This window comes from Anabrus simplex, chromosome X (assembly GCF_040414725.1).
Source record: "Anabrus simplex isolate iqAnaSimp1 chromosome X, ASM4041472v1, whole genome shotgun sequence".
Taxonomy (NCBI): domain Eukaryota; kingdom Metazoa; phylum Arthropoda; class Insecta; order Orthoptera; family Tettigoniidae; genus Anabrus; species Anabrus simplex.
Window position 1 is genome coordinate 182113562 of NC_090279.1, and position 27127 is coordinate 182140688.

General features: G+C 40.4%; 2 protein-coding genes across 3 annotated transcripts in view; both read right to left on the reverse strand.

The window, feature by feature from the left end:
- Positions 1-266: 266 nt before the first annotated feature.
- LOC136886758 (eukaryotic translation initiation factor 4E-like) lies at positions 267-881 on the reverse strand. The gene has a single exon (XM_067159564.2). It carries the CDS (start codon positions 879-881, stop codon positions 267-269), a length of 615 nt encoding a protein of 204 aa, XP_067015665.2.
- Positions 882-10364: 9483 nt separating this feature from the next.
- LOC136886434 (dehydrogenase/reductase SDR family member 11) overlaps positions 10365-27127 on the reverse strand; it is a 35959-nt gene continuing 19196 nt past the window's right edge. For both annotated transcript variants that reach the window (XM_067159210.2, XM_067159208.2), the window contains exons 3-6: positions 24203-24332; positions 18265-18391; positions 12190-12336; positions 10365-10549 (exon numbers count right to left, since the gene is read on the reverse strand). In XM_067159210.2, coding sequence (XP_067015311.2) covers positions 10508-10549; positions 12190-12336; positions 18265-18391; positions 24203-24332 — 446 coding nt within the window. In that variant the 3' untranslated portion in view covers positions 10365-10507. The remainder of the gene's footprint in view (positions 10550-12189; positions 12337-18264; positions 18392-24202; positions 24333-27127) is intronic.

Sequence of the window (27127 nt, forward strand, 5' to 3'; positions counted from 1 at the left end):
AAATTCCTCATTTAAATTTAGTCAGCAAGTAACTTTTTACAATATAAATCTTTCATTTCATCTTCAAAAGACCTACAAATATAATGCTATTCTTAAATGATACAATCGACTATAAATACACTTATACAAAAGCAGTGGTTACTTTCCACGATGCATTTCTGATATAGGTTAAATTATCGTAACTGAATATGACACGAGAAAATTATGCTACGATTATGTTAAAAATTTTCGTCATTCCAAAATATAGCTTTCTGTAAAACTGGATATCACTGGATATTAGCAACAGCACCTGTCTTCATCATTGTATCCAAATGAACTTGGTAATTCATAGTAACATCTCGACCAATGAATAATCTTTCTTTCAATTTCCGTCCAATCTCTACAACACTCAGACATTTATGTGCATCCATAGTCCATACACCAATCTTACCTCCTTTCACCCTACGGTTTACTACGGCTCCTGACACATCGTCACTATGCTCATCAAAACCTTCACCAATTAACAGCAATAAAACTTCTTGCCAGTACTTATTGAGGTCCTTATCTCTTTTTCTTTTCTCTAGATTGATCAGCCATCTTCCACCTTTGGTATTGGCTTCATCTTCCCACATCGGACGTATTCCTGTCTTGAACAGCGCATAGCCTTGTCCCTGATCTAGTTTATTCGATTTCTTAATGTGATTAAAGAGGCTCCAAAAGTCTTCAACCGTATTGAAGGTCGCTATTTGTCGCTGATTTTCTGCCCAGTCAGACTTCGTATCGTTGTGACTATACCATAAAGTCCAGCTGTTTTGTAAGGAGTGTTTTACAGAAAAGTCTGGAGATGGACATTTTTTCTTTTTCTCGTGGTCATTTATTTTATTTACTTCTACCGCCGCCATTGTGTAGAGTTTGTAGTTGTTGAGACAAACATATGCTTTATCATCCTTCTCCTGTTTTATGAATCTAGTCTTGGAATATCAAGTGTAACTATATAAGGATACTTCTTTCACACTTCCTGTTTGTCATCGGAGTAAATAACACTATTTATTATCAATTAATAAGAGCATACAAATGTACATAGAGAATTGTGGTTGGTAACTGCTATTCTCTTGCGATTCTTGCACCAGGAGAAGTGATATTTGTCACAGAATCAAAGACATGAAAGATATAGACTGCTAAACATACTCATTACAGCGCCCCTGGTTGAAGCACAGCGAACTAACTTTTGCCTATAACTGTCATGGCAGCTACCACTTCTTGGTCTTGACAATGAATTGATGAGATTATATGTTATTGCAAATTAAAGATTTATTTAAAAATAAACACGACATCTTCAAACATGTTTAATGTTGAATTGATGTTATAATAAAATAAGCGTAGTAAATATGGTGAGTATTTGCTTGGTTAAAACAAGAATTACATATGTAGAAGGATGGATAATTCGGCGTCATGCACTAACAATAAAGTCATTCACTCCAGAAAGACATGTTATACGTACAGCAGTTCATTGAGGAATTCACACGCGTAGAAGAAGATACTACTGCCTTTTCATGACATACCTTCAGTGTCATTCTGGTATAATTTTTGAATTTTGCTTCTTGGTATGGTTTGTTATGTTTTATGTTTTTTGCTACTTACGGCTACTTTTTAAGAACTGCTGTGCAACATGCAGCTCATACGTCCGTTGGTTGCGGTGTAGAATATCTCTACGGCATCCTCTGCCTGTCGTAAGGGGCCATTAAATGGGGTAACCCTAGATTCTAAAGTTGAGACCACCGGACCCCTGGTTGAGTGTAGCATTCCTTCCACATGCGGTATCCTACCAGCTTTACCACTTTAATATTTCTACCGGACCTCTCTTGGTCAAGTCTCGCCTGACTTCATTCTACTGAATTCATAGCCTACATTTATTTATTTATTCATTTAGTTAGTTAGTTTAACCTTGCACACCTTCTCAAAGGCCTAACTTCATCACACAGCAACTTCTCCAGATCCTTTCTATGGCAGATTCAGAGGAAATAAGCATATGTTTTACCTACAAGTGTCATGGCTGCCAGTGGTTCAAGTAGATTCAAAGATGGCCATCAGATTAGCAGTCTATATCTTTTATGTCGTTGCACAGAACTGGTCTCACAAACTACATAAATAGTCTTTGTTCGGTTCATGGTATTTCGTATTCTCGCATATTCTGTGGTGGAATCAATGTATCGCCAGCCTTGTCAGTGCAGAACGCATGTCATGGTTTTCTTTTGTCCATCCTCTATCATTCATGGCGTCTTTTTGAGTGGAAATTTTCTATTTTCATCCGCTTGTCTCGTCGGAGGGTCAGTAGTTTCCTCTTTTGACTGGTTGATGGTAGCATTAAGTGAAATCTCAAGTCCTCAATGAAGAAAGTTTCCCTTACAAGTTTATACACAAGCCTTGAGGGTGCGTTTTTTGCTATTCCGAGGGCTCTATTCCAGGAAGCAGGCTTTTACTTTTCCTATTGTCTCTAGATCTTTGTTAGTTAGGAATTCCCAGATCTGTTCCAAGCCGTACGTGATAATTGGTACTATTTTAGCGTTGAGCAGAGTCTTAGCTGTATTCAGAGAGAGCATCGTAATATTCTATGGCTATTTGAGAGCATGCTAGTTCTCGTAGGTAACGGCTAGGTGTTACTTCAGTAACAGATACTGCAGCCAATGTTAGCGAGGAGGCTGTGGTATACGTCCAGCAATATGGCAGCTGCTGTCATGACCACATTTATGTAAGTATGTCCGGCCATAGTTCTGTAGCTACCAGGCGAGTTGGCCGTGCCGGAGATAGTGGGTTCGAATCCCACTGTCGGCAGCCCTGAAGATGGTTTTCTGTGGTTTTCCATTTTCACACCAGGCAAATGGTAGGGCTGTACCTTATTTAAGGCCACGCCCGCTTCCTTCCCATTCCTAGGCTTTTCCTATTCCATCGTCGCCATATGACCTATCTGTGTCGGTGCGACGTAAAGCAAATAGCAGAAAAAATGCCCTGCAGCTCTACGGGGTGGGGTTGTTTACGCACTAGCAAGTCGCAATGCAATAATTTACCTTCAGATCTGTGAGCCTATTTCTTCGTTATTATTAACAGCAGTTTGCTCAAATATGTGGATCTGTTCGTATTTAACACACACACTCTCTCTCGTTCTCCTCAATCTGATGATTGGTTGGCAGATGACTGTCCTCGTCCAACGACCTTCTATCCTGAGCCAGCTGCTTGATTAGTTGATATAGACGTCGCCCTTTAATGCCATCGAGGAGCCCTGCTCTTGGTCGTCCTCGTCTATAGTCCTCTCCGTGTAAGGACGTACCCTAAGGGTGCAACCTTATCCTTTCTCCCCTGTAATATTAAGGTACTGATTTATAGTTACTTTTCTTGCTGTTGGGTCTTTTTCAGTGTCGGTAACCATACAGTTTAGGGATCCTACTTGCCGATACGACGTCTTACATTTACCGTTAATCTGGCACGTTGGCAACGTTCAATCACTGCTCTAGCGTGAATTGCGTGAATATTTAAAGTATATTTTCTTTTTCTGTGGGATTGTAAATATATTTGCCTAATACCAGGTAAGTAGAATTGTGGCATGTTCGGATAATGCATTTAATAACATTGTTTGTGTGAAATGATGAAAGTGCTCAAATACGCCAGTCTCATGTCTAGATCTACCGGTACATGAAATAACTCTTGCGGGACGAAATTTTGGCAGTAGAACTTGTAACATTATTATTTTCAAATCCGCAGTGAACTTGAAAGCTGACCTAAATTCCGTTCACGGAGCTTGGCACATTAGTATTCCTATATGTTTCCTGATAAGCTTGAAGATATAACCAGCCTGCAGGCTGAAAATATGCCCAATAATCTCTCTCCTTACTGGTTACCGGTATTGAAGAGAGAAGAATATGTTCGCGCAAAAGAAAGGGAAGTCATTGGATGTCTGGAACTTTCGAAAATCACACTGCAAAGACTTATTAAATAAACTGCATCGTTTAACATGCCCCTCTTTTCAAGAATATGGTTATAGTACGCCTACTGTATATCAAAATAAAGACAGATAATTTGAGTGAGAAAGTGTGTTTATTTCCTTAATTCCTCATTGAGCGTGGAAATCGACGAGATATTCATAATTATCTTGATTTATTTCATCTTATCTTTTATCATTTACCAGGGTAGGGAAACATTCATTATCGGTGTTTACATTGAGGTTAGTTTGTTATGGTATGTCTGGTGATTTTAATATGTAACCAGGCAGGTTGGCAGCAGTGATCAGCCATTACAAAAAAGAGAAAAGAAGAGCATCGGGCGGCGATATTTACTTTCTGGGGTATTTCCTTACGTGGCGATTACTATAGTCTTTCCTTCCAGTTTCCCTTCAAGCGGTGTGGTGCACCGTGATGAATGCCGGAGTAAATGACCTATTCAACAACATCTTCCTTTCGTGATCATTTTCCCTAGACTGATAGTTTCTTCAGCTCTCTTGAGAACTTCTTCATGTGTTAACCTGTGAGTCCAAGGTATTTGTAACATTCGACGCCAGCACCACATTTCGAATGCATCTGTTCTTTCCTTATCCGCCTTTATTAGAGTCAAATACAGTAGAGACAATACGCGACACTTCCGGATATAGGCTTGTTAAAATGGGAGATAGTTCGCAAGTTGCGCTCCTAGTGGCGTGACATGGAAATTCGCGCTAAATTCAAATATCAATGGAAATGCACATACGGAAATGGATAAATAAATTACGTCTAGAAAGAAAGTGCTATTAAGATATTAGCTTCAAAGTTGCTAAAGCAATTCTGAATAAATGAATGCAGAATTATTTAACATATTGTTATTTAAAGATGACATTAAACATGTACCGGTAATCAAGATGTGAAATGAACTGCTGTGAAAGGGCTTGATCTTTCATTCATGCATTACATTTTTAGCTTTAGCATTCCTGCCTGAACTTTCACGACTAGATTTGTCTATTTTCTCATTTAAAAAAACATTGCATCATCACATTAAGACACTTGTCAATAAAAATATCGGCACATTCCTTACACACATGATTCAATGAATTAACATTTAAGAGCTGGACAATTTTCCTCTTAACCTGAAGCCTACTAACAGAAAGAACATCTATAAATTTAGCCTCAAAAACATTCAAAATTTCCCTATAAGAAATACTTGCCATTACGTTAGGGTAAAGCAAATTCGCATCATCTATTGTTTCAACAAAATATGCACATTTCTTAAGTCACCCATATTTTCTTCAGTGCTTGACAACGCATTACGGCATTCCAAAGAGGGTAACTTGGAACAAAACCAGACCCCCCCACCACACACGTACTTTCCTGATTTAAATCAAAACCCACAGATCACACCTACAACAACACATCGGTATTGAAGGTTAACTGGTGCACTATACATTAAAATAAGCTTATTATATTTTAAGCCAGTTAAAATAGGGGTCGTTCTGGTCAGAAGTTTAGAAAGTACTATAAAAATACCTTTGTCACTGGAAGAATATATATGCAAACACAATATTTACTTACATTTTCTTGTCACGAGGTAAACGGAAAATAGACCGTGAATCCTTCATAGTTATTGCAGCCAAACGCAGCACATATCTTTCCTCTCATGTTGAGAGGAGATATAAAGGGATGACACACGCAACTCTTTACTTATGTCAAATTACTGCAAACGCATAAATAACGCCAAAAACTTCACAAACAAATACACATGCTCTTATGACAGAATCAGTAACTCCAGGTCACTCCGCTAGAGAGAGCTGTAATCGCTGTCCCTCGATATCTCGCACATTGTTGCGTATTGTCTCTACTGTTTTTGATAGAGTCCAGGTTTCACAGCCATAAGCCACAAAGCTGTAAATTAAGGTGTGGCAACGTAGTCCAGACACTCACAGAGATCGGCCATGCGCAAATAGGATATGGCACTGTTGTCGATGTAGTGTGCATTTGACGGGCATCCAGTTGGGAGTGTTGTTGCTGTGTTGCGTTGACGTGAAGAGTGTCGATATCTCCGCTCTAAAGCATGTTCTCAAAAGGCGATCAGTGTTCGTGGATAAAAATCGAGGTTGTTCGTGGCAGAAATGCATCATCATGTTATCGAGCATTACGTGAAGTCTGTGGCGAGAATGTATTATCGTAGAGAACGGTTGCACGATGGGTCAAGGCGTTTCGTGTGGGTCGGAATGAGATTGCACAGGTCCATTTCTCAAGACCAGATTAACATCGTGAGTGGTCTCGTTTTCGCAGACCGTCGGTGGACTGTCCGGGAATTATCTGTAGAGGTTGGTCTCGGTCATCAAACGGTGTGGCACATACTGACGAAATATCTTAACATGAGGAAAATTGTCACCCGTTGGGTCCCACATCAACTCACCGACGTACAGAAATGGCACCGGTATGCACGGGCTACCATCCTCCTGGACAGATACCGTAACGAAGGAGACGCATTTCTGCAGTGTATTGTCACCATTGATAAGACGTGAGCAGGAATCTACGAGCCTGATATGAGCTAGACATGAGTCCTTCGACCTATTTCCGAAGTTGAAGGAACTCCGCCGATTTCTACACGTGGCATCTAGTGATTCTCCTTTGCAGAATATCAGTATAAAAACCAGTGTCTTCTTCTTCTTATTTTCCTACCGCTTTTCGCACACCTGTGGGTTCGTGGAGGCGAACAGCGTAGCACATGGCGATTTGGCCCTGTTTTACGGCCGGATGCCATTCCTGACGCCAACTCTATTGCGTGTTTCTGTGGTGGTTGGTAGTGAAGTGTGTAGTGTGTTTATGAAGAGGAGAGTGTTGGGACGGACACAAACACCCAGTCCCCGAGCCAGAATAATTAATCAGAAGCGATTAAAGTCCCCGACACGGCCGGTAATCGAAACCGGGACCATCTGAACCGAATTTCAGTACGCTGACCATTCAGCCAACGAGTCGGACTATCAGTATAAAAACCAGTGTGTTTATACTTATTTAACTGTCGCACTGTCAGTCAAGCAGCTCTAGCTTTGATATCATGACTTTACAAACTTCCTCTCCTTTCCTCATTTAACTAATCCCACCCCTTCAAAGCACTGAGCAGACTGGCTCCGACGGCATTTCGCTTTGGGTTGACGATGCTTGTCGTAAGCAACGATTCAGCTGACTTTGTCCACAAGCAGGATATTTTGAACTGTCAGGTAGCGCGCTCGGTTTTGTGACGTACAAGCGCGCACTGGGTAAATTTTACCCGACCATTTTATCGGTGTATAACACCGTGTGTAAATACGTCTATTTCCTCATAAACAGAATAAGAAAATATCACATCTATTTGTATTTATAAGAATCTATAATATGTCGTTGGAGAACGTCATCTGTTGATATTCAGATTACAATCTAAAATACAACTTTCGAGGCTTCATAGAACATAGATTAAGGATCTGTTGATTCTACAGTGATGTCTCTGTGAATGTTCAAAAGAACCAACCAAGTGACTCGACTTTCGCTTGTAAAAATTCCAGTCAGGCGCTTGGGTGGGGAGGGGGGGGGGGGCAGGCTAACCCCCAGTAATCTTCCCTTGGCTACGCCCCTGTGTAGAAGGTGAAGTACAGTACCGTACTAGTAAGACATGATCAGTTTAATGCGTTCTGTGAATGTTTTACATATGCTCAAGTGTCTTTTATTTTTTTTTGCACGTTGCTTTACGTCGCACCGACACAGATAGGTCTTATAGCAACGATGGGACAGGAAATAGCTAGGGATGGGAAGGAAGTGGCCGTGGCCTTAATTAAGGTACAGACCCAGTATTTGCCTGGTGTGAAAATGGGAAACCACGGAAAACCATCTTCAGGACTGCCGATAGTGGGGTTCGAACTCACTCCCGAATGCTGGATACTGGCCGCACTTAAGCGACTGCGGCTATCGAGCTCGGTGCTCAAGTGTCTACGGTAGTGCGTATAAATAGAGAATGCACACTCGAAATCTTTTGTATCTCGTGGCCAGAAATATTCATTTCAGGCAAGAAATCAGTACAGCCCTCAGAACCACCCAGTACCTGCTCACGCACATTCTCTCTCAATGGTCACATCAATTAGACACGTTAACACATGCACATATCTGGAGAGTGAGGGGAGGTGGAGAAAAGGAAGTACGAGGATATCTAGCTTGAACGAAACACACACGGAGGGGAAGTTACTTGCTTCCCCGCCTGGCCACACGTCCCACTGGGTCGACAATGAAGGGTGAGGGGAATGAAGGGAGGAACCACAAGGCAACAGACGTAATGTGCATGTCAACTCATTGAGGGCCAAATTCTCCAGTTTCTTTGTAATTCTTGTGTGAGAAATCTGGCTGAAATATTAGCGGTCTCGACTTTGACCTCATTATAAAATGGCATCGCGCTCAACCTCTGTAAGAAAGAATGACCCTCATTTCCTTATTTTCGTCAATATAGGCCCTGTTAAATGCTACTGCTACTACTACTACTACTACTAATAATAATAATTTTATCCTCAAAACCCAAAGTAAAAATAACCTGGTATTAAATAATTATGATTATTAGAGGCGCAAGGGCGTTTGGAAAACCGTTCCTTTGAAGATATTGTCAGCGCTGATCAAACAATTAAATGCCATATATTGGAGTGGGGTTACATCGTGCACACTTCATCGCAGTTAAATTACAGTTAATTCATTATTTTCCTTCATTAGGAAAAGCTACTATAGCCAGCCAGACTGTTTAACCATAGAAACATCTTAATCAGTTCCCAAAAGAATGGAGTTGGGAGTGACCTCTGAGTGCACAACGTCGCAAGCCACACGTCCTGGGAGATGAACACATGTCACGTTGCCTTGGTTACTTCTGCTTCATCCTCAGGGTTCGCCAAAATCTTTGCCCATACGTTACCTGTTTCCTTTTCCACACGGAATTCTTGTGATCGCGATTGTACACTATGTGAATCCTCTAGATTCAAAGTCCTCTATATCCACTTCCATAAATTGTTCAGGAAGTCATTTTTTTCTTTGACAGTTAATTGTTGAAATGGTATTGAACAATTTGTGTTATCTAAACATGCAACGAGGATCCATGAACAATTATAAGCTATATAAAATACATTATGAGAGATTCATATGCAGTAAAATCAGTGTTAAGTATGAACATAGGGGATTTTGAAACTCATAATCATGAATATTACTGGATATGGAGCATTTTGAATCTAACTCGCTTTACTTCAACTCTACTATAATCTATTGACACTATGTAAAATAAAATATTGATTAGGTGGATAACTCATCCTTCATACTTTTACTTCAACTCTTACCACGAAAATGGTGTTAAACAATATAAGATCACTGAATCACATTTTATACAACTGTTTTGTATTCTTGGCCTAGTAATCATTAATAAAAACTTCTGAATCACAGTCAACAATGTAACTATAAGAACTTCAATAATACTTTAATCGCTAAACATTACTCAACTTTCTCGCTTTTCCCTAGACCTTTTCCAAGTATCCACATACCGCAACCTTTTTCGCCCTCTTCCTGGAGTTGCTTTAGCAACAAGAAGAGTTTCGCCCCTCATTTTTCAATAAATGATGCCAAGGAAACTGGCAACAAATCGCTTTCTCCTTAATGCATTAGAAAGCCACCTACTATCAGAATAACTTAATGCATATTGCCAACATACTGCTTTAGAATTCTCCTGTCCGAGGTAGAAAGAACGCACAATTTGTCCTTTCTCCAGTGATTAAAGCCTTTTACATTAATCAAAACCCCCATGAATGCGTTCAAATTATCCTCTGACAATCATTATGTTTTGTCTTCATTCAGGTCCATTAGTATACCAAAATATGTGGTTAAGAGAAGATCGCAAGAGTTGGCTGCCGTGCTAAACAAGTGACATCATTCTTATTCCACAATATATCTGGAATTTCTCATTGGTTGATACACATAGAGGCTTTTGAAAGTAATTGGTGGTGGATATAGAGGATTTTGAATTTAACAGTCATTTTCAGGTAGCTCGTTCTATGTAACTTAGCGAGTTTTGAAACTCAGAGGTTCACCAACCGATCGAACTCATCCTTGGAAATCTACTGCTATGCTTATCTCAATTTTTTTTAAATGGTCTTTAGGGGGTTTTGAATCTAGAGGATTCATTTGCTAGTGTGCCTTTACTATACGGAAACTGTATTTTGCAGATTTTTTTCCGGTTACCTGCGATTCAATACAAGGCAGGTTTTACTATATATACATTAGGTAATACTCGTAGTCAGGATAAAAATATTGGTGATTTTTCTTGAGGACGCGATGAAGACTCGCTGGTCTGAAGATACAGGCCTCATCTGTGTAACTCATTTCCGAGTTAGGTGGGAAGGAAAGGAGTTTGAGTATAAAGTGATCTTTATTTTAAAGCTATCTTACCATTAGAACACAGTATATGCTTTAATACATCAGAGTAATGAAATGCTGGTATGTGAAGAGAAGATGTAAGCATTCATATGCTAGAGCAGCCGTTCCAAAACCTGTTAGTTCATTTCGCCGACAGGCTGTATGATAATCTCATGAATCTGAAAGAGAAATATATATATATTAGTAATTAAAATTTTGAATAAATATTTCAAGGAATTTTAGGAATATACCGTGAAAAATAAAGCTATGATTTGTTCGCAGCGAACGTCGCTGAGTTACGGACATGTTGCCAACTTTCGCCTGGGAAGACTTGGGAGACGAGCTGCTCGACTAAGCGGTGGAACTTTTAAAGGTGGGAAATGTAATATGAAGGTAAAGTTGGAATTCAAGAAGACAAATTGGGGCAAACGATTCATTTTAAAGGAAGAGGAATTGGGGAATAATTTATCAAGAGAAGTGTTCGATTCATTTCCAAGTTCTTTTAAATCATTTAAGGAAAGACTAGGTAAAAAACTGAGAGGAAATTTGCTACCTGGGTGACAGCCCTAAATGCAAATTATTGATTAATTGATTGATTGATTGATTGAACGAACAACGTTGTCGATCTATCTATTTGTTTTACGTCGCACTGACACCGATAGGTCTTACGGCGACGATGGGATAGGAAAGGTCTAGGAATGGGAAGGAAGCGGCCGTGGCATTAATTAAGGTACAGCCCCAGCATTTGCCTGGTGTGAAAATGGGAAACCACGGAATACCATCTTCAGGGCTGCCGACAGTGGGGTTCGAACCCACTATCTCCCGATTACTGGATACTGGCCGCACTTAATCGACTGCAGCTATCGAGCTCGGTGTCGATCTATCAACGATCGAACTGTTCATCAGTCAATCTAACAATCTTACCAAAAGTTTTCTTTTTTTGCTTGTGGCTTTACGTTGCACCGACACAGATGGGTCTTATGGCGACGATGGGATAGGAAAGGCCTAGGAGTTGGAAGGAAGCGGCCGTGGCCTTAATTAAGGTACAGCCCCAGCATTTACCTGGTGTGAAAATGGGAAACCACGGAAAACCAAAAGTTTACTGTCACTACTATGTTTTAGACAATTCATCCAATCATCTTAACTCATTGATGGTTATGGTGCTGGTGGTGATTATTGTTTTAAGAAGAAGTATAACTGGGTAACCATCCTCTATTAATACTCATCGGAGGTGAAAGAATGGAAGGGATTCGACACTTCGAAAAATGAAGGTATCGGCCAAAGAAAGACAAGGGTCATGAAGGCCGGGAAAATGAAAGACTCCCTAGGATTCGTAAACCTAATACCGTCGGGGTGGGACGAGAACAAGATGTGACCAAGATAGGTAAGTGGAAATTGATGATTAGAGAAATGCTATTTGTTTTACGTCGCACATGTCTTATTGCGACTACGAGATAGGACTGGGAAGTAAGTGATCGTGGCTTTCACTATGGTACTAGAGGAAACCATCTTCAGAGCCGCCGACATGGGCGTAACCAGTTTGCTCGGTGTTTAGGAACGTATACATGAAGATAGACATGAATTAATGAGTAACTTCAAGGACCCAAGAAACCTCTTGGTAGATTCAATTATTCTCTGATGGCACAAACCTGCGCGAAGCCACGAGCTTCGAGGGTAAAGGATTGGAAGGAAGGTGATGGAGTGGGTAACTTACTGCTGTGCCACCGGGAGCGAAATTTAGTCGCCAGCTGGTTTGCTGACAATAGAAGGAGAAGCGCGGACTGAATGTTATGAGTATGACTAATAAGAATACTCTTACCTGTACATGAGGAGGTGTTGCAATAGCATACAGTACAGCATCTGCGACGTCTTCTGACTCCAGTGCAGGCAATTTACGAACTTCCTCTGTGTTGTACTTAGGCAAATTATTGATGAATTCAGTTCGCACAAAACCAGGACTCACGCACTGAAACATTGAAGGAGAAAATGTATATTATTACGTTCCAGCCCCGTGGTAGCCCCTTTCGGTACTTCCAGGAAAGGGCTGGTGACTCAGACGACCTGGGATCTTCCAGCCGGCCTGTGTATTGTTCTCGTCGGCCGGCTTACCTGCGAGTTTCTTGGAGATCCGGCGGCAATGTTCTGCCTCCAGTGACATCGCGAAAATTCTGACTCAAATCAAGCGAGCTATAAAAAGGGAGGCTAGCCGCGGACAGTCAGTCACTGTGAAACTCGGTGTGTTGGGGTTTGGTGGCTGGGCTGAGGGCGGCAGAAGTGTTTTCTGTCGCTAGTGTCTCACCGAGGTCTGAACTAGGAGCTGTTGTGGTGTCGGATAGTCCAGTGAGTAGGTGGGCAGGAGACGACGGAATGGAAGACTGTGCACTACCTGAGAATACTGTGTGCTTGTGCATTTCTGTGGACTGAGGATCTCCGTGAGTCAGCAAGGAAACCCGCTATAGTGAGTGCGAGGGTAAATGGACCTGCGTTAAAGCTCGCCGTTGTGAGTATCGTCCTGCTGTTGAATACTGTTGAGATGTTTAGTTCATCACTGCATGTGACTGTGTGAATTACTGGACTGGCTCTGGAATCGAACCAACGAACAGTCATCGTGTGTCGTGTAGCCAGCGGCGCTGTGATCAGATCCAGCGGTCTACACACAGCTGCTGTGTGATGTGACAGGACTTGGAGAAAGTGAAAGTAACGGTTAAGCGTCCGCAAGTATAACAACGGGCTGGACCGCCTACTGTGCCATAAGGAAGAGGGACTTGTGAATAGACTTGCAATTAATAAGTGTGGCCATTCATAACTGCTTAGAATTGTGTGTGCTTAAATATGCGTGTATGCATTTGTTAGGTCATCCTGAAATACATTTGAGTAACAAAGCAGATGGAGTTTCATTCGTAACAATATATTTGAAACATAACAATGGCTTCGGAACGGTGGTTCCTAAGTAACACCCTGAGGAGCTTCAGCTTTTTCACTGGAATACCACGAAGTAGTGCAACACCTCACACTTTTATTCATTTTCCAAAGCAATGTGACACGATGAACAATCTAGCAGACCTTTGCAACCTAATAACTAGAGAGCGACTGTTAGGAGCTAACAAACTGCAAAATAGGCAGGCAACAAGGATTATTCGTCAACGTTGCGTGACCGTCCCTTCAAATCCGACATTCAAGAACAGGACAGTCTCGTTGTACGCTTTTCACTGTAATACTACGTTAATTTATTTTCCATTTTCAGACATATGCGAGTACCACTGTTTTGACTCCTGACTATAGTGTCGCAAACTTTGGGTTGAGAAGACTTGTAAGTAAGGAGACGAGCTGCTCCACTAACAAGGAGAGGTCGCCATGCGATATTCTAGAAAAATGTTCAAAAATTTTGAGGATTTGTCCTTCATTAAGAAATAGTTCAGCCCTGTTCGAGCGATTTTGCCAATGGGCCTTAGTTTGTTCCAAATTTAACGTTTAAAATCTATCCTAAAACTGTTGTGGTCTCATTCCCGCAGATATTTCTGACTTGCCTCCGTGCCGTAGCCGCTAGTGCACTGGTAATTGAAGTGTCCGAGTTCGAATCCGCCGTTGACATTTTATTCCTTTTTCTTTCTTTTCCATTTTTAAAATTTCATTTTTTGGTACAATATTCATTTTTTAGGTTACATAAAATACTTCATTATTTGTTTTCTTTTCTATTTACAATATTAATACCTTTTTACATTATTTAGAATATTTGTCACATTTTCACTGTTCGTCTGACAATGAATCGCTTGAACTTGACTAACGAATAGAATTTAGGATACGTTCAAGCGACAAGAAACGAATAATGGTTTTAAATATTGGAAACAGCTCTAAAACAAAAGACACCACAGAAAATGAATAACTGAAAAAATAAAATGTAGGATGTGTCAGTAAAAGAAAAGAAGTGCTGGGGAAGGTCGGACTCGAACTTGAAACTCCAAAGCCAACGCGCTGGCGACTACGCCACGGAGTCAATTTGAAAATATGTGCGGGAATAAGACTACAAAAGTGTGATGATAGATTTGAAACACTAAATTTTGAACAAAATAAGGCCCATTGGCAAAAACGCTCGAACAGGGCTAAAATATTTTTTAATGAAGGGCAAATCTTCAAAATTTGAAACTTTTCTAGAACATCACGTGGCGACCTCTACTTGTAAGCGGAAGGTTTCGAGCTAGTAATGGAGAGATGACAATAAGCTTGAGTGAAGTTTTCAAAAGTACGAAAGATCATAGTCCGCCTCTGTGGTGTACTGGTTAGCGTGATTACCTGCCACCCCCAGAGGCCCGGGTTTGATTCCCGGCTCTGCCACGAAATTTGAAAAGTGGTACGAGGGCTGGAACGGGGTCCACTCAGCCTCGGGAGATTAACTGAGTAGAGGGGGGTTTGATTCCCACCTCAGCCATCCTGGAAGTGGTTTTCCGTGGTTTCCCACTTCTCCTCCAGACAAATGCCGCGATGGTACCTTACTTAAGGCCATGGCCGCTTCCTTCCCTTATTCTTGTCTATCCGTTCCAATCCCCCACAAGGCTCCCTGTTCAGCATAGAAGGTGAGGCCGCCTGGGCGAGGTACTGGTCGTCCTCTCCAGTCGTATCACCCGACCCAAAGTCTGGCTGAGTCCGAGGGAGGGTACACAGATTCAGAAAGGAAGATCATAAAATGAAGTTGGAATTCAAGAAGACATATTTGATGCAATATTCATTTATAGAAAGATGAATTAGGTTTTGGAATGATTCGTCGCGGGAGATGCTTGGTAAATTTACAACTTCTTTTGATTTTTTTTCCCCAGTTTTTTCATTACGATACTAACAACTTTCGGCTACTTCCAACTTTTCGTGGAACTAAACTGATTATTTTGGGGTTATAAATATTTTGATGTCCGCCTCTGTGGTGTAGTGGTTAGCGTGATTAGCTGCCACCCCCGGAGGCCCGGGTTCGATTCCCGGCTCTGCCACGAAATTTGAAAAGTGGTACGAGGGCTGGAACGGGGTCCACTCAGCCTCGGGAGGTCAACTGAGTAGAGGTGGGTTCGATTCCCACCTCAGCCATCCTGGAAGTGGTTTTCCGTGGTTTCCCTCTTCTCCTCCAGGCGAATGCCGGGATGGTACCTAACTTAAGGCCACGGCCGCTTCCTTCCCCCTTCCTTGCCTATCCCTTCCAATCTTCCCATCCCTCCACAAGGCCCCTGTTCAGCATAGCAGGTGAGGCCGCCTGGGCGAGGTACTGGTCATACTCCCCAGTTGTATCCCCCGACCAAGAGTCTGAAGCTCCAGGACACTGCCCTTGAGGCGGTAGAGGTGGGATCCCTCGCTAAGTCCGAGGGAAAAACCGCACCTGGAGGGTAAACAGATGATGATGATGAAATATTTTGATTCGTTACTTGGTTTGCAAAACGAAGTGAAAGAAATAGTGAAATGCCTCGACTTGTACGCAGACCAGACGTTTTTATAGGATTTGAACGAATTTAAAAATAAAGAGGAGTGAATCTATTCTGGAAGGTAGTAAACGGATGGGCCGACAGTTGTTGAACTCGAGAACTATATCCATCCTATTAGTAATATCCCCACGAGTGAATTGACAACCAGAAAGACAGAGAATAGTGAGAAGTCCAGTAGTGGCACGGAATAAATTTATTAGTCGAGAATCCTCTAGTTCAACATTGCTGATTCCCTAATCACATAAATATAATTGTTAATAAAGGGTACAGATCACTGCACAAGGTTATGAGTGTATTTAGGGGTTGTAGTAAGGATGTAAAGAAGAGGGCATATAAGTCTCTGGTAAGACCGCAACTAGAGTATAGTTCCAGTGTATGGGACCCTCAACAGGATTACTTGATTCAAGAACTGGAAAACATCCAAAGAAAATCAGCTCGATTTGTTCTGGGTGATTTCCGACAAAAGAGTAGCGTTACAAAAATGTTGCAAAGTCTGGGCTGGGAAGAACTGAGAGAAAGGAGACGAGCTGCTCGATTAAGTGGTATGTTCCGAGCTGTCAGTGGAGAGATGGCGTGGGAGGACATCAGTAGAAGAATAAGTTTGCTAGTTGTTTTACGTCGCACCGACACAGATAGGTCTTACGGCGACGATGGGACAGGAAAGGGCTAGGAGTGGGAAGGAAGCGGCCGTGGCCTTAATTAAGGTACAGCCCCAACATTTGCCTGGTGTGAAAATGGGAAACAACGGAAAACCATTTTCAGGGCTGCCGACAGTGGGGTTCGAACCTACTATCTCCCGAATACTGGATACTGGAATAAGTTTGAGTGGTGTCTTTAAAAGTAGGAAAGATCACAATATGAAGATAAAGTTGGAATTCAAGAGGACAAATTGGGGCAAATATTCGTTTATAGGAAGGGGAGTTAGGGATTGGAATAACTTACCAAGGGAAATGTTCAATAATTTTCCAATTTCTTTGCGATCATTTAAGAAAAGGCTAGGAAAACAACAGATAGGGAATCTGCCACCTGGGCGACTGCCCTAAATGCAGATCAGTAGTGATTGATTGATTGATTGATTGATTGAGTATGCCCTCCTGACGAAAGTGACTTCCAAAACAAGTTATTTAAATCTGTTACGCATGGTTTATTAACGTTAACAAAATGTCACATTAAAATATAGATTTAGATATTTTCGTTATATTATTCAGTAAAGTTGCAAGAAATCCTAAATGCCTTCTTCTATTTTTATATTCCCCATTCCATATTAATCCTTTATTTCTCAGCTTTTCGAGTCACTGCCGACTTCTCTGCCACCACTGTAGCTGGCTCTAGGACGTGAGTATCCATAATACTGAAGCAAAATGCAGAAGATATGAAACTACAGTACAGTATGCATTAGTGTCTTCATGTGTACAACCATCCATGCAATTTCTTTCATGAAATCTGTTTCATAAAATTAGTTGCAAAACCTAGTGTAATCGTGGAAACTATCCTTTACTCCTCAGAATATAAATCAGAAAATAATGTCTGATACAAAGAAAAGCCTGAACATAATCTATGAAATAGATGTATACAACTTTGCTTTGCAGACTCAATCGAGTAAGCAGTGAGGACGGATGTGCTGAGTGTGTGCTGAAGAATGGGGACAGCGCTGGAGCTCTATCGAGTGAGGATTGGGAGTTGGCAATGCAGGAGGAAGAAGAAAACGGACTTGAGCAAGAGGATGAAGGGTGAGGAAGTAGGGGTGTTGGCAGGACTGCTGGTGGCGGCGGTGCTATCAGCGCTGCTCATAATAGGTGGAGTGGAGTTAAACGCAGGGCCAGGCCCAATTGGTGCCCTGGGTGGGAAGAGATAGAGGAGCTAAAAGAAGTAGTGAAGGAGGCGTGTCAGATAGACCAACTGAAGGAGATGATACGTGACCATTCCAAGGAGCTAAAGAACTTGCGGCAGTGCATTAAAAGTGAGGTGGACGAGTTGAAGGAGAAGGTGGGGAGAAATGAGGCGGAGACGGAGAAAATGCGATTAAAAGTCCAGGTGCTGGAGGGGGAGGTGGCGAAACTAAAGAGAGAAATGGTCGATGGGATCCAGGTACGAATGAGGAGAAACATTTTTATATACGGAGTTGAAGAAACAGCGAAAGAAGATAAGGTGGCATTAGTTTATAAGATAGTGAACTTGATACGGGACAGAATGAAGATAAATTTTAGTGAAGTAGATATTGATGAGGCACAGAGGGTGGGAAGAGTGAAGGGCGGAGGTGGGAGACCAATTAAGCTCACACTGATGTCTACCCTGATGGCGGACATTATCCTAAAGAACTTTACTTTGATCGTTGCAGTTTGCAAGAGCGGCAGCAAGTTGAACAAGGTTTCTCGTATTCTTCATTCAAGTCTAGCTATTAAATACATTTAATTAATTAAATAAATGAGACTCACCGTGACTTTCATGTTACTCTTGTGCTCTACGAAATCCTTCCTGAGACCTTCTGTAAGAGCCATCACAGCGTGCTTAGTCGAGCAATACATGGCGAGATTGGAAGCAAAAACTTTGTGACCACCGGTACTGCAACAAAGTTACAAGTTTGTCAGTCTTCCGTAACGTTCACTGAGGAAGCAATAACACTACACTGATGCGCGAAAGTATATACTGTACAAATGCCGGTACCGGCCCCAGCAATAGCCTGTTGAGGCGTGTCGTTAACTTTGTTAATAAACAATGTTATGGTTAGTCCACACCAAAGTTATTAAGCAATGTTAACGAAACAAAGGTAATAAGTGATGTTAAAAAAACAAAGTTAATAAGCAATGTTAACGAAACAAAGTTAATAAGCGATGTTAACGAAACAAAGTTAATAAGCGATGTTAACGAAACAAAGTTAATAAGCAATGTTAACGAAACAAAGTTAATAAGCAATGTTAACGAAACAAAGTTAATAAGCGATGTTAACGAAACAATGTTAATAAGCAATGTTAACGAAACAAAGTTAATAAGCGATGTTAACGAAACAAAGTTAATAAGCAATGTTAACGAAACAAAGTTAATAAGCAATGTTAACGAAACAAAGTTAATAAGCGATGTTAACGAAACAAAGTTAATAAACAATGTTATGGTTAGTCCACACCAAAGTTAATAAGCAATGTTAACGAAACAAAGTTAATAAGCAATGTTAACGAAACAAAGTTATTAAACAATGTTAACGGAACAAAGTTAATAAACAATGTTATGGATAGTCCACACCAAAGTTAATAAGCAAAGTTAACGAAACAAAGTTAATAAACAATGTTAACGAAACAAAGTTAATAAACAATGTTAACGAAACAAAGTTAATAAACAATGTTATGGATAGTCCACACCAAAGTTAATAAACAATGTTAACGGAACAAAGTTAATAAACAATGTTAACGAAACAAAGTTAATAAACAATGTTAACGAAACAAAGTTAATAAACAATGTTAACGAAACAAAGTTAATAAACAATGTTATGGATAGTCCACACCAAAGTTAATAAACAATGTTAACGAAACAAAGTTAATAAACAATGTTATGGATAGTCCACACCAAAGTTAATAAGCAATGTTATGGATAGTCCACACCAAAGTTAATAAACAATGTTAACGGAACAAAGTTAATAAACAATGTTAACGAAACAAAGTTAATAAACAATGTTATGGATAGTCCACACCAAAGTTAATAAACAATGTTAACGGAACAAAGTTAATAAACAATGTTAACGAAACAAAGTTAATAAACAATGTTAACGGAACAAAGTTAATAAACAATGTTAACGAAACAAAGTTAATAAGCAATGTTAACGAAACAAAGTTAATAAACAATGTTATGGATAGTCCACACCAAAGTTAATAAACAATGTTAACGGAACAAAGTTAATAAACAATGTTAACGGAACAAAGTTAATAAACAATGTTAACGAAACAAAGTTAATAAACAATGTTAACGGAACAAAGTTATAATAAACAATGTTAACGAAACAAAGTTAATAAACAATGTTATGGATAGTCCACACCAAAGTTAATAAGCAATGTTAACGAAACAAAGTTAATAAGCAATGTTAACGAAACAAAGTTAATAAACAATGTTATGGATAGTCCACACCAAAGTTAATAAGCAAAGTTAACGAAACAAAGTTAATAAACAATGTTAACGAAACAAAGTTAATAAACAATGTTAACGAAACAAAGTTAATAAACAATGTTATGGATAGTCCACACCAAAGTTAATAAGCAATGTTAACGAAACAAAGTTAATAAACAATGTTAACGAAACAAAGTTAATAAACAATGTTAACGAAAACATTTCTCAATATGTTAGTACACTTTTGTTAACAAACCTCTTTAACATTGTGTCCACATCAAATAAACTTTTGTTAACAAACCTCTTTAACCTTCGACTGGCGTTGTGGGGTCTTTAAAGACACCGGTGACTTTGTACAACCCTGGCGCTCCTTCCGTATTGCGTTCTGACGATCGCCGTTCACTGTAGCTGTTACTTAGTGCAAGGTCAACTGCTATCTGGACTTGTAGCATTTAGTAAATATTGGTTTTCACAGGAACTTGATTTAAATATTGTGTGGTGCCGTTTACGACCCCACAACGGCGTTTGTGTTACGAAGATTATCGTGAATTAACATTTTGAAAGTGTTCATATTTCATTCGAAGTGCGTGTTTGGTAGTTTTTCTTCGTGTAAGCCTTGCTATGGCTTCCACATTTCGCCCTGGCATGTCAGTGTGTGATCCTAGGATCGCAGTGTTTTAGAGGAAGATGACGACAGCGATCCCTCAGATGAAAATGATCCAGATTACAATTCCAAGCACTACACGGATTCGGAACAAGAAGAAGGTGAGGAAGACGAAGAGGATTTTCACGGACAATCTAAACGTCCATAACCGCCCGTCATCTTTCTCTGGTAGGAACAGATAAAAGTGGCCAGCTACCGAACCCAACAGGCAAGTGAGACGTCAAAGTCAGAACATTATTGTCAAACTTCCAAGCCTTAAGTGGTTGTGAAAATGACGTAAATGACTGTGAAATTCAAAAGTTTTTATGAGTTTTGTATACTATTAATATTTAAATGTATCTTTGAATTTGCTTTGGAGCAATGAACATTTAAAATTTGTTTTCATTTAAATATAATTCATGGGAGTGCGATTTTCTTTTAAAATCAGTGACGGTAAAACAACTGTGCATTATCTCACCATCTATAATAGGTAAAGATATTAATTTCTCATTGTAGGTAAAGTAAAAGGTATAAGGAAATACAATTGACATGTATTTATTCTTGAAACTTAAATAAAGGGTGTTTGAGGTCATCCATTCTATGGTATCATTTTCGACCCCACAACGCCATTTACGTACCAAAGTTTTCACAACGCCAGTCGAGGGTTAACATTGTGTCCACACCAAATAAACTTTTGTTAACAAACTTCTTTAACATTGTGTCCATACCAAAATCTGTTTGTGAGGTTACAATGGATAGGGTCAGGAAGAAGAAAATACAGCTGCAGCTTTCATTATTTTAATGAGTGCAATTAGATAAAAGCGCAGACGCAAAGTATGGCAAAAAAAATTATTGGTAAAGCGTTTAGAATTGAGTTTGGAGAGGACACTTATGTCAGAAGTTTTAATTACTGGGGAGTTGGCCGTGCGGTTAGGGGCGCGCAGCTGTGAGCTCGCATCTGGGAAATAGTGGGTTCAAACCCCACTGTCAGCAGCCCTGAAGATGGTGTTCCGTGGTTTCCCATTTTCACACCAGGCAGATGCTGGGGCTGTACCTTAATTAAGGCCACGGCCGATTTCTCTTCATTCCTAAGCCTTTCTGTCCCATCGTCGTCATAAGAACTATCTGTGTCGGTGCGACGTAAAACAAATAGCAAATAGAAAAAATAACTTTTAATTCATAATGCAGCAGGCTTTCAAAACTTTCTGAGAATGTCCTCACATGACTTTCAGTTCTTGTTGACAGTAATTGGGCCTGAAATTGCAAGAAATGATACAAATTATCGGAATGCCATCTCCTTTAATGTTAGGCTAGCTATAACTTTAAGATTCCTTAGCAACTGGTGACTCCTACATTTCACTTATGTATTTGTATGGTGTATCAAGTGTCCGTCTTGGGTGTATACGAGTTGCTTGCGATTCGATTTTGAGTATTCCGCGCTACGAATTTGCGTTCTAATTGCGTTTTTGCGCATGTGCGAACCGAAATGTTAACGAAAACACGAAATGTTAATAAAAAGTTTCATTCCCAGAAGTTAAAGAAATTTTGTTTATCAACATGCTCGAAAAGTTAATGAACCTGGGATCTATCATGAGTTCACCTGAATTACCCAAAACACTGTTCATTTCCTTTTTCCCTCCCTTCCTAAGATTCTTTATTACTGTTCAGAAAGGTTTCCCTGCTGCTTGACCTAGCCTTTCCAGGTTATTCCCAAAATCTTCCCATGCCTTCTTTTTGGATTCAACAACTATTTGTTTCGCTCTGTTTCTTTCATCTACGTACAATTCCCTGTCTGCATCAGCCCTTGTCTGGAGCCATTTCTGATAAGCCTTCTTTTTACGTTTACAAGCCGCTCTCACTTCATCATTCCACCAAGATGTTCGCCTTTTCCCATCTTTACACACAGTTGTTCCTAGGCATTCCCTTGCTGTTTCCACTACAGCCTCCCTGTATGCCACCCATTCACTTTCTATATCCTGAACCTGCTTACTGTCGACTGTTCGAAACTTTTCACTGATCATGTCCATGTACTTCTGTCTAATTTCCTCGTCCTGGAGCTTTTCTACCCTTATTCGCTTGCAGACAGATTTCACTTTCTCTATCTTTGCTATTTGCTTTACGTCGCACCGACACAGATAGGTCTTATGGCGACGATGGGACAGGAAAGGCCTAGGAGTGGGAAGGAAGCGGCCGTGGCCTTAATTAAGGTACAGCCCTATCATTTGCCTGGTGTGAAATTAGGAAACTTCGGAAAACCATCTTCAGGGCTGCCGACAGTGGGGTTCGAACCGACTATCTCCCGGATGCAATATAACAGCTGCGCGACCCCAACCGCACGACCAAGTTGCCCGGTAATTTCTTTATCCTAGGACTAGAGATACTTAGTTCACTACAGATCAGATAGTGGTCTGTATCATCGAAAAATCCCCGGAAAAATCGTACATTCCTAACAGACTTCCTGAATATCAAGTCGGTTAAGATATAGTTTACTATGGATCTGGTACCCCTAGCCTTCCATGTGTAGCCTTATGCTTGAAGAATGTATTCGTAACAGCTAAACCCATACTAGCACAGAAGTCCAGCAAACGCTTCCCATTCCCATTAGCTTCCATATCTTCCATTTACCAATCACCCTTTCGTATCCTTCAGTTCTGTTTCCAACTCTCGGATTGAAATCGCTCATTAGCACTATTCTATCCTTGCTGTTGACCCTGACCACGATGTCACTCAATGCTTCATAAAACTTGTCAAATTCATCCTCATCGGCACCCTCACATGGTGAATACACTGAGACAATTCTCGTCTTAATTCCTCCAACTGCCAAATATACCCACATCATTGGCTTATTTACGATCGTTTATTATTATTATTATTATTATTATTATTATTATTATTATTATTATTATTATTATTATTATTATTATTATTTTGATTCGTTGTGCCCAACTGTGGAGCGCGTTTGAACTTATTTTGCACAATGTTTCTTCTTCTTTTCTTCCCAATATCTCTTCATTTTTTCACTGTGTTCCTTTCTGCGTGTTTCTGTCCAGCCTGTATTTTTTCTTGTTGGTTTCTCTGCAAATTTATGTTTGTTTACTAAGCTTCTAAATTTAATTCTATCTTGAATGGTTTCGTCCTCAATACCCATTTCGTGCAGATCTTCATGAATTTCTGCTAACCAATTGTTGCGGATTTTAAGGGTTAGAGCTAGATTTAGAATTTTCTTTGTCAGCCTGTTGTTATCCATTCTGTGTAGGTGTCCGTAGAATTTTAGTCGTCTCTTTCTGATGGTATCTGTGATTTTTTCTGTGAATTGAAAAATTTCGCGTGGTTTCTTTTTTCATCCAAATTCCATTTTCGAACTTTGGTCCTAGGATTTTTCTGAGAATTTTCCTCTCTAGTTTCTCAATGCTTTTCATTTGTGCCCTGCCGCCAATGATCAGTGTTTCAGATTATTATTATTATTATTATTATTATTATTATTATTATTATTATTATTATTATTATTATTTCCCGGTATGTGATGATCGAAAATCATTCTCTACTACCACTAGAGGTCACTGAAACCAAATGTCGAAGTCTTTTTCGATTGCAGCGTTGCAATCAGGCGAGTGGCAGTTGGTGTGGCTCTTACTTACCTGCTGATGTGGATAATGTGACCATCATCTACTCCTCTTTCTCTCATGTTGAGCACAGCTTCACGGGTACAGATGGAAAGGCCCAAGACATTTACGTTCAACGTCAGTCGCCATTCATCAGTCAGTCCCTCTGTAGAAGAGCGAAGGATGAATTAAAACAGGGTGGATATAGTTCAAGAAAGACAGTGTTTAAATAAATGTTGTATATGAGATTAATAAAACTCTGAGTTTTGATATATACAGAATGTAATTGAATTAAATGAAGTGAGTTGGCCATGCTGTTTGGTCGCGTAGCTGTTAGATCGTCGGTTCTAACCCCACTGTCGGAAGCCCTGAAGATGTTTTCTGTGGTTTCGCATTTTCAAACCAAGCAAATTTTGGGACTGTACCTTAAACAAGGCCACGGTCGTTTCCTTCCCATTCCTAGGCCTTTCTTATCCCATCGTTGCCGTAAGACCTATCTGTGTCGGTGCGACGTAAAGCAGATAGTAAAAAAACCGGGGAAACCACGGAAAACCATCTTCAGGGCTGCCGACAGTGGAGTTCGAACCCACTATCTCCCGAATGCAAGTTCACAGCTGCGCGCCCAACTCGCTCAGTATGAAAATAAATACATTTGCACTTTCTTTATTACTTATCATTATAATGAACTATTTTCAAAGGTCATTGTTACAACCTTCGGTTCATAGTGTCCCGGGTTCAATTCCTGGCCAGGTCTGGTTAATTCCACGGACGCGGGAACTGGGTGTTTGTGTTCGTCTCAACACATGCTCTTCATAAACGTAAAACCAACCAACTGACCTACCGACCAATCAACCAATGGAGAAACACGTAATAGAAAATATGTCCCTCCACAACACGTACAACACAGTTCGCTGCCTGGGGCCCACTAGGGTGAGAGGCAAGCAGTGGAAAAAATGGTAAGTAAGTTTACCTACAAGTTTGTAATTACGAATGAACTTTTATGATATGATATGATATGATATGATACTTTATTATCCGTTAAATGAGAAAAATAACAATGTCCAGCCTACGCCAAAGTTCACTCTTTCAAACTCCACATACTGTACAGAAAAAAGAAAAGAAAAATAATACACGCAATAAACAAAAATTGAACAAACAAGATAATAATAATAATAGTAAGAAGAATAATCAAACTTACTTCTTGGACATGCCATGAAATTCCTCGGATACTCCGGAAACGTAACCCCCAAAGTGAGGGTCACCACGGCAGTCATCTTCGGCCCTTTCATGCAACGTCCAACGTCTCCCCTGAATATTTCTATCTTTCCAGAATGTGCACTTTAACTTTTATGTGGCCGTGAAGCTGTCATTTTCTACCATTAGGAAAAACACCAACTAGAATAATCACTACTGAGTTTGAACAGTGAAATCAGAATGACACGATTAGAACCTCGAAAATTCAACTATCAACAATAAAAATTACGTAAATAATTTTCTCGCTTCCTTGGCGCTGCTAATTACATATCCAACTCATCTTCACTGGATAAAGATTCAACGAAATCCCCCAAAATTGACATTTTTATTGCGTATTTATTAATTAGTTATTTACAAATTATTACTAATTTTTTTACTCATTTACTATTACTTCTCCTCAACTCACAAGTATATTAACAGAATTCAGTAACAGATTTAGAAATAATTATTACCGCTTAGATGTTATGGCAATGTAAACAAATCACATGTGAGAAGAACAAGGGACAGAAAAGGAATGGAAATGCACGCGGTCTGTCCAGTGAGTTCCCTCTCTCACGCATGTATTCCATTGCGCATGTCCGTACTACCGGTAGGCGTATGGGACCCTCACCAGGTTTACTTGATGCAAGAGCTGGAAAAAATCCAAGGAAATGCAGCTGGATTTGTTCTTGGTAAATTCCGACAAAAGAGTAGCGTTACAAAAATATTGCAAAGTTTGGGCTGGGAAGACTTGGGAGAAAGGAGACGAGCTGCTCGACTATGTGGTATGTTCCAAGTTGTCAGTGGAGAGATGGCATGGAATGACATCAGTAAACGAATAAGTTTGAGTGGTGTCTTTAAAAGTAGGAGAGATCACAATATGAAGATCAAACTGGAATTCAAGAGGACAAATTGGGAAGGGGAGTTAAGGAATGGAATAACTTACCAAGAGAGATATAATAATTTCGTGTGGCTATTTCTAGCCGGGTGCAGCCCTTGTAAGGCAGACCCTCCGATGAGGGTGGGCGGCATCTGCCATGTGTAGGTAACTGTGCATTGTTGTGGTGGAGGATAGTGTTGTGTGTGAGTTGCAGGGATGTTGGGGACAGCACAAACACCCAGCCCCCGAGCCACTGGAATCAACCAATGAAGGTTAAAATCCTCGACCCGGCCGGGAATCGAACCCAGCACCCTCATAACCGAAGGCCAGTACGCTGACCATTCAGCCAACGAGTCGGACACCAAGAGAGATGTTCAATACATTTCCACGTTCTTTGCAATCATTTAAGAAAAGGCTAGGAAAGCAACAGATATGGAATCTGCCACCTGGGCGACTGTCCTAAATGCAGATCAGTAGTGACTGACTGATAGGCCTACATGCCACAGCCCGCGGACGAGTTCTGACGGTCTGTAACTGCAGTTTGATGTATGTTGGAACGCCGAATTTGAATACGTACATCAGTCCGGGATTGGTGATGAGTGTGTTGGAACGAACTTCAAGTGGTAAGGAATGCATGTGGCACGATATGTCTGGACACCATCGCATTCATTGAACTCAAATAAAACACTTCGCCGGAGGCTCACTCGTTTGTCTACATTCCGTTTTCCTTCAACTTCGCTTGTGAAGTAGGGTTGGGCAGACCGGAACAGTCAATTGTTACGGAATATTAGGAGCTTGACGTGGAGTGTTTCGGTACATTGTGCCGGTACACGGCACACGGCACACGG

Bases quoted from the DNA above. Each gene is read 5' to 3' on its own strand.
- LOC136886758 (XM_067159564.2), bottom strand. From the start codon at position 881: ATGGCGGCGGTAGAAGTAAATAAAATAAATGACCACGAGAAAAAGAAA.